At 39.0% G+C, this 10,114-nt stretch overlaps 1 protein-coding gene across 4 annotated transcripts; it reads right to left on the bottom strand.

Moving 5' to 3' along the window:
- Window positions 1-40: 40 nt before the first annotated feature.
- LOC114440152 (nuclear GTPase SLIP-GC-like) lies at window positions 41-9,273 on the bottom strand. 4 transcript variants are annotated; one of them, XM_028412447.1, is made up of 20 exons: window positions 8,856-9,273; window positions 8,649-8,785; window positions 8,219-8,435; window positions 7,853-8,137; window positions 7,491-7,703; window positions 7,230-7,405; window positions 6,959-7,046; window positions 6,797-6,884; window positions 6,578-6,702; window positions 6,284-6,457; window positions 6,061-6,215; window positions 5,823-5,946; window positions 5,162-5,270; window positions 4,880-5,013; window positions 3,650-3,731; window positions 3,464-3,544; window positions 2,439-2,752; window positions 2,241-2,322; window positions 1,741-1,850; window positions 41-1,254 (listed from the first exon to the last, which is right to left on the bottom strand). In XM_028412447.1, the coding sequence occupies exons 2-17, from the start codon at window positions 8,771-8,773 to the stop codon at window positions 2,709-2,711; spliced, it is 2,220 nt and encodes a 739-aa protein (XP_028268248.1). In that variant the 5' UTR covers window positions 8,774-8,785; window positions 8,856-9,273; the 3' UTR covers window positions 41-1,254; window positions 1,741-1,850; window positions 2,241-2,322; window positions 2,439-2,708. The 4 variants fall into 4 exon arrangements, with proteins under 4 accessions (XP_028268248.1, XP_028268249.1, XP_028268252.1 ...); XM_028412448.1 differs by having other exon boundaries at window positions 7,871-8,137; XM_028412451.1 differs by lacking the exons at window positions 41-1,254; window positions 1,741-1,850; window positions 2,241-2,322 and having other exon boundaries at window positions 2,737-2,781.
- Between the last annotated feature and the right edge of the window lie 841 nt (window positions 9,274-10,114).

The raw sequence follows: 10,114 nt of genomic DNA, 5'->3' as shown, positions 1-10,114 counted from the left end.
AAGGAGGTATTGATAGCTGGATAATCAACATCAACTGTGATCACTTAAAAATATTTTATATGCAAAGTAGAAATTTATTCATAGTGATTTTTTTCCTGTAAAAAAACTGTTCAATAAAATAAGTATACGATACAATAAGTATATAACAAACAGAGATACACAGGGCCATCAACGAGCCAGCTACTATTAATATTACCATGACTAGACCACGTCTGATCAGTCTTTCACAGCAAACAAGGTGAGGTCTGCACAAAACATCCAGTAAACCAAGCAGCCTCCAACACATGAAGTGGAGTCCGGTTGAAGCTGCACTACCATTGGAGTACCCACAGACCAATCCTGCAGACAAAGGTCTTCAAGTAGCCAAGCACAGGAGCATTTACCTATTAATGTGTGCATACATACACACTCACACACACAGGGTACACAGAGTACACAGTACAAACAGATTTAGTTTTACAGTGAACCATTTGTCAGCTCATCTTACGCAGAGTTGCTGAAAACCTCAGAGCATTTTTGCCGAGATGCCTTAGATTCAATCGTCTTGATTTGTTGCTCTTGGTTGACGGGGATCAGGAGAACAGCACTGTGATCTGATGAGCCCACAGGAGGCAACTCAATAGACTTATACGCATCTTTGATTGATCCGTAACAAAGATCAAGGGTCTTATTTTGACGAGTCGGTCCGGACACATACTGATGGAAATCTTGCAGTATGTGTCTGAGGTCACAGGTGTTGAAGTCACCCAGGATTAGCTTTGGGGCATCTGGGAAATCAGACTGTAGTTTGTCTACAGTTTTCTCAAGAGTCTCTGTTGCATTTTTTCTAACTGCATTTGGACGTATATAAACAACAGTGACAAATAGCTGTGGGTAGTCACAAGGATGCAGGCATACAGGCCGAAGACATACAGTGAGCAGTTCAATGTCTTTAGTACACACACTCTCTGTCTTTGTACAGTTGTACAATTCAGGCCTTACGTAAAGACAAACACCGCCTCCTTGCTTTTTCCCTGTAACAGTGGGATCACGATCGGTGCGTAACGGAACTCCGAACCCATCAATGGAAAGACAGTTGCCAGTGTCATTGTCTTTTAGCCACGTCTCTGTAAGTGCCAAGATGCAAACATCCTTGTAATCATTTTGTAAACACAATGTGGATTTCAAACTATAAACCTTCTTCTTAAGAGACTGAACATTGGCCATGATGATTGTCGGGAGCTGGTGGTGAAGAACCTCGTTCTGAAGCTTCATCTGGTGGTTGATAGGTGATGCATTTAGACACAAAGGGAAAAGGGACAGAGACCACGGTTAGACTTTTACAAACTTGGTAACAGCATTCAACTTGAATGAAGAATTCAATTCAAAGAGGCACCAGACAAACACTGACTGCTGCTTTCTGGTTTTTGTATTATATTTTTTATTAGTTATTGGGCTCACTAAGCTCCAGTTTTCTCAGATAATTATTCATTGAACATATTACCACCTGAAATATACATTAAATGATAAAGCAGTCCCCATAACACTGTTTAATTTATCTCAGCAGAACCATCGGCTGTGTCCCCCTTACAGTGTTTTGAGTTATTCCTATTGACCAGGGAACAGATGCAAATCCATGACTAGTTAATGCTTTTACTGTCAGTGATGTTATAACCTCTTGAAAGGAGTGTCTTGTTACAGTTTGTATGTTAAATGAGTTTTCAGAACTCAAATGTAAAAATGTACAGATCAGTACACTACCTGCTGGAGCCTCTTCTTGAGTTTTGACCTCGGTCCAACCACTGGGATCAATGTTTCAATGTCTTTGTCGTCATCAAGACAATAAAGACTTTCCTTGTCAATGCATTGTTCTGTAATGAAACATATTTATTTAAATTTTGCATGAATATGTGCATGTTGAACTTGTTACAGAAACCCAAGTGAGTCATTCTTTCCCTTGTGTGTTGTAACATTTTTTAGAAAGGAAGCTTTCTAAAAAATGTTACCACACACAAGAGAAAGAATGACTTCCTCTTTACGCTCTATGCTGGATTAATAGAAAGTATCTTTCATCAATCGTGACATCTAGTCCCAACCGTGGTTAGAATGTATAGTATCTGTATAAGACTCCTGCTGTGTTCTTTTACCTCTTTTTTCTACTCTAGTAACATGTTGTACACGGTCTTGTTATTTAATGACTTAATTTCCCTCCAGGGATCAATAAAATCTTCTGTCTAACAAGGATGCATGCTGATCTTTACCTTTAAATCTGTCGATCCAATCCTTCAGACCCCATTCAGTTAGTTTGCTACAAACAAAATCATCCATGACCAAGAACAGAAACTGAAAAACACACAGGAAATAATCAATGACCACAGCTCAACATAACAACTGCTGTTTAAGTGTGTGGAGGGTATGAAGAGGTGAGCAGATTCATATTGAAAGTTTAAGCAGTTTACCTGTTGTTGAAGATACAAGACCGGGAAAGTGTACAGGGAGACACGAAGTCAGCAGGGAGACACGGGCTGGTACTAACAGGAAACACAGTGACGGTTTTGTAAGGAAACAGGGAGCAGTTAAGCAGTGATTGGGTGAAGGGAATCATGTGATCAAGAAGGGACTTTGGTTACTGCAGATGGGAGTGGCTCAGAAAAGAGACAGCAGACTTATTGGAAATGGAAACTGCCAAGTCAGTACAGGGACAGAGGGCTGTAGCAGAAGATGTAAAACTATACACTTACTTTAATAGCGTCAAGCTGCACCTCTTCGAACACTTGAAATACAAAATGTGTCAAAATGTATCTTTTTGAATTAAAGAAAAAAGAGGCAGTGCTGTTATTTGTATAACATTATATTTCCAATCAAATCAACTTTATGTGTCACATGCACAGTTGTGTATAGTACAATGCATAATGAAATGTTTGTGTACCAGTTCCAGCATATGTGCACATACAAAACAATAAGAGCAGTAAGAGCAGGGGGCAGGCCTGCCTGATTCAGTTAAGTAAATAAATATTCGCAGTTGGTTGTCTAAAGTGAATTCGTGTTTACACACAAGTCACAAGGCTGACAAAAGCATGTACAAGGTACAAACCTCAAAACTAATGCAAATTTCAATTCTACTTATTTAAATGAGAACGTTATTCAAAGACAAAGGTAAGTGTGCATTGTAAAAACCTGAAAAAAGGCAAACTGCATTCACCATCACATGCAGCGTCACCTTAAACTTACAGTATGTCGGTATGTAAATGTCCACAATTCTACAGTGCTCCTGTTCATGCTAAAAATGTTAAGAACCGTGTGGGCCTAAAACCAGGGTCCTTTTTATCTCATCACATTCAATGTCTTTAAAGTCTGTCTTTCAGGGGCTTAACATTTGTCCCCCAAATCACACAGGAGCACAAACTCTCATTATTAAAAACATGGTAACATTATTTAGAGCAACAGTCCATGATCAGGTCTTTGTTGATTCAAAAAGCATTACCACTTAGTGACTGCTCTTCATCTGGGCTGCAGCACAGTTTATTGTAGTGATTCTTCACCTCTTCAAGATCTTTTGAAACATCTAATAGAAACAATGAATTTACATTTTTTGATTTATGTTTAAAAAAATATATACAAATTTCCTAATGCTCTAAATGATGATTTTACTTCAATGTGTTCCTGTTACCTGGTAATGAGTGGTCAACTGTCTTGAGGGAAAGTTCAATTGATTCCCTTGTGGTTTTCTCCAGTGTCTCCAGGATTTCCTCCTAATTCAACATCAGTGAGTTAAATTACTTAAGACCACACAAATTTACTGTTTAATTGTGTCTCCAGAGGCTCTCAATTAGCTACATACAGTACTGTGCAGGAGTCTTAGGCATTGAGTAGCAAGGTTATAATGTCTCTTCTTTGAGATATTGGAAAAGATGGATTAGATGCCAGACACTAAATTGCCCATAGGTGTGAGTGTGAACCAGGTTGTTTGTCTGTGTGTTGCCCTGCGATAAACTGGTGACCTGTCCAGGGTGTACCCTGCCTCTCACCTATAGCTGGATGGATGGATGGATTGGAAGTTTACCCTTCCATAGTCCTTGGATGCTTGACCAGGAATGGTCTTTGTGGAAGGGTAGCAGCCAAGAAACTACGTTTTCAGAAAAAGAAACAGGATGAAAGATCACAAAGATTTGAATGAAGATCAGAGAAAGAGTGTTAAGAAGTGATGAATCCAAGTTTGAATTGATTGGGTCCGGTGCATGGCACTCTGGGGGAAGAAGAGTTGAAGAGGACATAGAAGAATGAGTGCTTGTGGCCTTCAGATTAAGGGTCGGAACTGGTTCGGGCCTGGATTTTTGCCAGGTCAGAATTGATGGAATTATGAATGCTGAGAGGTTTTAATTTATCAGTTCCTCCAGGATTTCGCAGGCCTGTTTAGAGATTTCTGCAGCCTGACATGTCTGATGCTACAGAAGCTTTTTTAAAGATTGCGATGAAAGTTGCAGTGTTTTTAGATGCTTGTTGTGATGAAATTGCAGGACAAGAGAATGTTGCAAAAAGTAGCTGTGATTTGACCTTCTTTTATGATTCTTAATAATAATTGATTGTGCACTGTCACAGTGACCTGTCTCACCTCCGTTTTGCATGCAGTGCAAAAAAGCTGACTGCTAACCATGGACTGGCCGTCTTTTAGTCCAGACCTGAATATTATAGAGGCAGCATGGGATCTAAAACAAAAAGAACTCTGGGAAGTGCTGAAAGAAGTCTGGTCAAATATAACTTCACGGCAGTCTCCCCAAAGGAGTTCAAGATGTTTTTATCTTAAACAGACCGAAAAATACATAGGAAGGGTCATTACAACTTTGCTAAGACTTCTCCACAGAACTGTATTTTTGTGTCTTTGCATGAACATTGGACCAACCTGCATCTTTTCCAACTTGCACAACATAGTATTTTTGGCCAGCTCAAACATGGTGTTCTTTGAATCACATACATGCTTTACTAATGTGCACCGCATTTTCTTCAGTGTGTCCTTCCCTTTAAATGCCAGTGCGCCTGCATCAAATAACAGAAAATTGTTGTATGAAATTTACACACTCACTCACACACTTTTATATTTTTGATGCAGAAGTAAGCTGTAATTAAACTGCATGCATTAATCTGATTTTATAGTGAACACAAGTGTTTTCATATGATGACTTACTCTCATAGCCTCTTTGCATAGTTTGCTCAACTGTCTCCGTCAGACTGTTGTAGATCATTTTCTTTCTGTCCTGGATGATTCGGTTCACTTTCATTTTTATCATCTCTTCCTGGGAGATATGAAAGCATACTTATTAAACATACTTATTTACTTAACATTATTTACTATTTATATTTACTAAACATTATCAGACATATACCACCTACTTTCTGCAGATGCATATATTTTCCCATTCACTACTTTCTCTAAGTCTTCCGTCAGTTCAGGCCTGAGCTTGTTGTTTTCAGTCTACCTATTCTGGTATTTAGTTTCTGGGTAAATGAAGCACCCCTTCATTTACCCAGAAACTAAATTAGAGAAATAAAGAAATGATTTAGAGGGTGGTTGGATTCTGTTCTGCGTGGGTTTTCTCCGGGTACTCCGGCTTCCTCCCACATTCTAAAGACCTGCTTGTTAGGTCAATTGTCCGTATGTGTGTGTGTGAATGGTTGTTTGTCTGTGTATGTTGCCCTGTGATGGACCGGTGACCTGTCCAGGGTATACCCCATATTTAGAGGGGATAGGCTCCAGCCCCCCGTGACCCTGCACTGTAGGACGAAGCAGGTTCAGATGATGGATGGATGGATGGATTTAGGGTGTTGCTTTTTTTTTATCTTTGTACCTCTGACTTGAGAAATATCAGCTGTCGTTCCACATCTTTGTGTCTCTGAAGGAGCCTCTCTGTGGCAAGTGAAAATGAGTTGATGACTCCTTTGAATGGCCCACGTTTTCCTTCAGTTTTTTGTCTAAAACACATTCAAATGTTAGATGACAGTAATATTTATAATACTGTTAAACCTGAATCTATTTTTTTTTCCATTGTTTAAAAATGGTCTAACAGATTTTTACTGAAGTCTTACGGGAAGGTCCTCCTGAATTCCTCAACAATGCTCTCGGTGAGGTGAGAAGATAACTTCATGTTGAGGTTTATAGGATCCCCCTTTTTAGGTCTGAAGGTGCCTCCATTCCTTATCACACTTTTCAGTGTCGCATGAAATCCACTGCCACCAGCTGACTTTTAAAAAATACATTTTACTAGAATATCCACCACAAACCTGAATGAACTTGTCTGTAAGTACATACAGGGTATAAGAAGGACTTCAGTTCTTTTTCACATGAGCGTCTGGATCTTTCTACCCCTGCATCAAGACATTTTTGAAAAGCCTTGTATGTCTCTGCCATCACGGTTTTGACTTTACAGATCTGGAGGTTCAAGTTATGTTCAAGCTCTGCACACACTGCTGTGTTTTTGTTGGCCTGAAATAAAAAAGGAACACATTCATTATTTTACTTATACAACAGAAGAAGATTAGAACCACCAAAAAACTGATTCGACTTCAGAATTTTTCACAACTATTCTAAATGACTTTATCTTACTCCATCTCTGCAGCTGGCGCCTTGAATCAAAGACAGAATCCCATATGCCCCGGACACATACTCCACACACATCCCAGAGTGTCTGTCATTCAGGTTTTGCAAAAAACCCTGCAGTTTGGGTATTTCTGCAAAAAGAAAGAACGTCTGATTTTAAAGGAAACGTGCAGTGATGCTGCACATTTACTCTTTATTCATTAGGAATTGTGAAACTTCACCCACCAGTGTCTTCTGGTTGCAGATATTTTCCTTGAAGAAACTCGTTGCAGCTCACTGTGGACACTTCAAAAGCGACATCACTGAAGTGTTTCTGTGGATTATAGTTATATTACAGTTACTTGTATGTGATTGTTGAGTTAGATTTTCTGTCTGTTTAAAACTCACCTTAATGTGGTTTGTGAATTCAGCGTTCACTGCTTCGTTGGCACGTCTGTTTCTTTTCAGTATTTCAGCACGAATGTCACTCGCTGAACTATAAAATAATAAATACAGTGTTAAGAAAATGTTTCTTACTGGAAATATAAGAGTCAGAATGTACTTTTAAGTCATGTACCTTGAGACGCTGCCAAATATATATGAATCTACCTATGATTTCCTAGGAAGTTGTCCCACCATTTTATTTTTACATCCCCTTTTGATATATTAACTCACTTACTGGTCATCTTCCTCCTCAATACAGTCAGACTTGGTGCAGATAAAGTGAATGTACTGACACTGGCCACCATTTTTAATCAGGCTAGCGGCACCTTTCAGGATCTCCCATGGCTCTTTTTCTGATGCTGCTCGATTGATGTCAGTCACGATCCAGACAGCAGAACAATCTCCAACAATCTGAAACAACATGTTGGCTATGAATGAATGAATGAATGAATGAATGATCATCACACCAAAACACAGTTAAATACGAATATATTACCTCTTTCCACATCTCATCTCTGCTCTTGTTGCGGTCACCATTTCCAGGAAGGTCCACAAGTGTGACATGTTGGAGAAGATCATTGTTTGGCACTTTGACAGTCACACTCTTCACTAGTGGCCAATACCACCTCTTTACTGCTTTACTTCTTTTGAGTCTCTCGTTCAAGTCACTTCTTGTGTACTTGACTATCTTTGCTGATAGCTCTTTGGCCTACGATAAACAGAATGAGAGAGAATGCAAGAACTTTTTTTAATTTTAAGCTCATTTTAAATGCTTTATAAATTGCCCCCTTTTGTGTAAGTCAGGAGGCATCAGAAACTACCAAGTCAGAAGCGTTTTGGAGCTATAAATTAGCCTACCGGTACTTTTCTACTTGCCGTTTTGGCTTTCAATGTCTTTGTCTGGGATTGGAGAAATTCTGGGATTTCTCTGAAGTATTTGTCGTCCATCAGCTCTTCATTGGATTGTATTTTCTGTTTCCACTCTTCTCCGTACAGTGCTGACAGCTTTTCTTCAATGTCACGATACTCATCCTCATCCTCATCATCATCATCATCATCATCACCATCAGCGGCGGCAGCATACTTTTTCTGATCTGCATTCCAAATAAACTGCCCCATGGACCACAATTCGTCACCCCACTCCTAAAGACAATTACAGCTACATTATCACTTCTCAGTCACTTTCACTTTCAGTTAGAATGAACTTATAAGCAGTCATTTTACCTTTCTGGTGATGAACTCTATGTCTGCCTCATACTTTGAGTTGTCCATGTTAGCTTCCACTTTAATCATGACTGAGGTACATGCACTGATACTCCCAGAGGGTAAAAGATGCTTCTCTCCAAGTACAGCATTTATCAAAGAGCTCTTTCCTGCTCCAGTTTTGCCAAACACACCGACCAGCTCCCTCTTCTCTACCTTCATTTCCTCAATTTTAGTTCTTTTAAAAAAGAACATTGACATTAATTAATTTTGAATCAAACACAAAGTATAGGTCATATACTACACACAGATGCCCCTCCCACTCAAACACAATGACATCACTGTGGTATCTAATCACCAAATATATTCTAACTGAATGTAGGACTTTGTGAAACTGGCACAATGTCTGAAGTGGAGTAACACAATCCAGCAAACGAACAGTAATACTCACTTCAGCAAATGTTTGAACTTCGTTGGTTCATGCCTCCGTAATCTTACAAGAACTCTTCCCATTATGATTTTCACATCAGAAAGTATGGTGGCTTCTGTCAGCCAGCGATCAAAATCCTCCTCCATGGCTCAAATCAGCTGAAAAACACATTGGAAATAATCCATCACAGCTCAATATGTCAATTACTTATAAACCATAACAGTTTACCTGTTATTGTAGGTCGAAGAGCAGGTAAATTAGAATGGCACAAGGGAAATCAGCGGATCAGGAACAGCAGACAGGAGTGGCTCAGTGAGGGTAGTAGGTTTTTAAGGCCCTGTCCACACGGAAACAAATTATCGATAACTTTTGAAAACGGGCTCCAGAGTGATGAAATTTCAAAACGCCGATTCCGTTTTCCGTGTTTACGTTCAATACGCTACGAAACGATGACGCCCCCAGACCCACCTCTGCCTTAGACTCCATGGACTCACTCCGACAACAACAAACTACTTAACGCGTTGTTGCTTTTACAGCTAAACCTTTTGCTTCTCTACTACCACAAGAACTATTAAGTTTTTAGATCCATGTTATTATGTTTAAATCGCGGTGTGTGCATGAATCATGTCTTCTTTTCCGTTTATGGTGTGTTTCTGTTGGAGCATTACAGCGCCACTCAAAGGCCTGGAATCTGTACTACAGCGTTTTCGGTGGTTTTCTGTGGATACGTGCGGACATAGGGTCTACGGTGGACAGACACATTTATTGAAACGATGCTGTCTTTACGGAAAACGACTTAGTCTCCTTTTAGATGGTGAAAACAGCCAGCAATGATAAATGTGAGCGAATGAAGAGGCATTCAGTTTAGCTAAGGAAAGAGGCTCTTCAGACTGTGAGTAAAAAATAAAAATAAATGCATACATAATAGTTTCTCTATAAACATCTTGACATTATTGTATTTTTTAATTTTTAACCGATTTTAAATCGATTTAAACTCTTGGAAATTATTTTCCTAGCAGTTGTTATTTGTTATTAGAGTTGTTCTTTAGTAATATGGGCTAATGTCTGTACTATGAACAGCAAATGTTGGCTGATGTTAAGAAGTAAATTAAACCACCTGAAAGAGATACACATGCAGGTATTTGGTTATCACTGTGGCCTTGGGATGTAACAAAAGATGTAAAATACAGTCTTAAATCGGATCAGGCTACAACACTGATCATTGAATTCATTATTTTAAAACTGGGAAAAAATACATTTTATATAATATTTACTTTATCAAGGATTGGGATATTGACAAATAATTTATCATGGCTTTTTAAAGGTCTCATTTACACACACAAGGAAATCGCAAGGCAAAGGTTTTATTTATACCAAGATATCAAAGGGCAAAGTACAAAATTAATTCAAATAGACTTCGACCCTGTTTATCCAGAAGGAAAACTAACCCTAATGGTCTCTATACACTGTGTGAGCAATATTTTAAG

Source organism: Parambassis ranga, chromosome 8 (genome assembly GCF_900634625.1).
Source record: "Parambassis ranga chromosome 8, fParRan2.1, whole genome shotgun sequence".
Taxonomy (NCBI): Eukaryota; Metazoa; Chordata; class Actinopteri; family Ambassidae; genus Parambassis; species Parambassis ranga.
The sequence above is the reverse complement of the archived record's forward strand: the minus strand, read 5'-3'. Positions and strand labels throughout refer to the sequence as shown.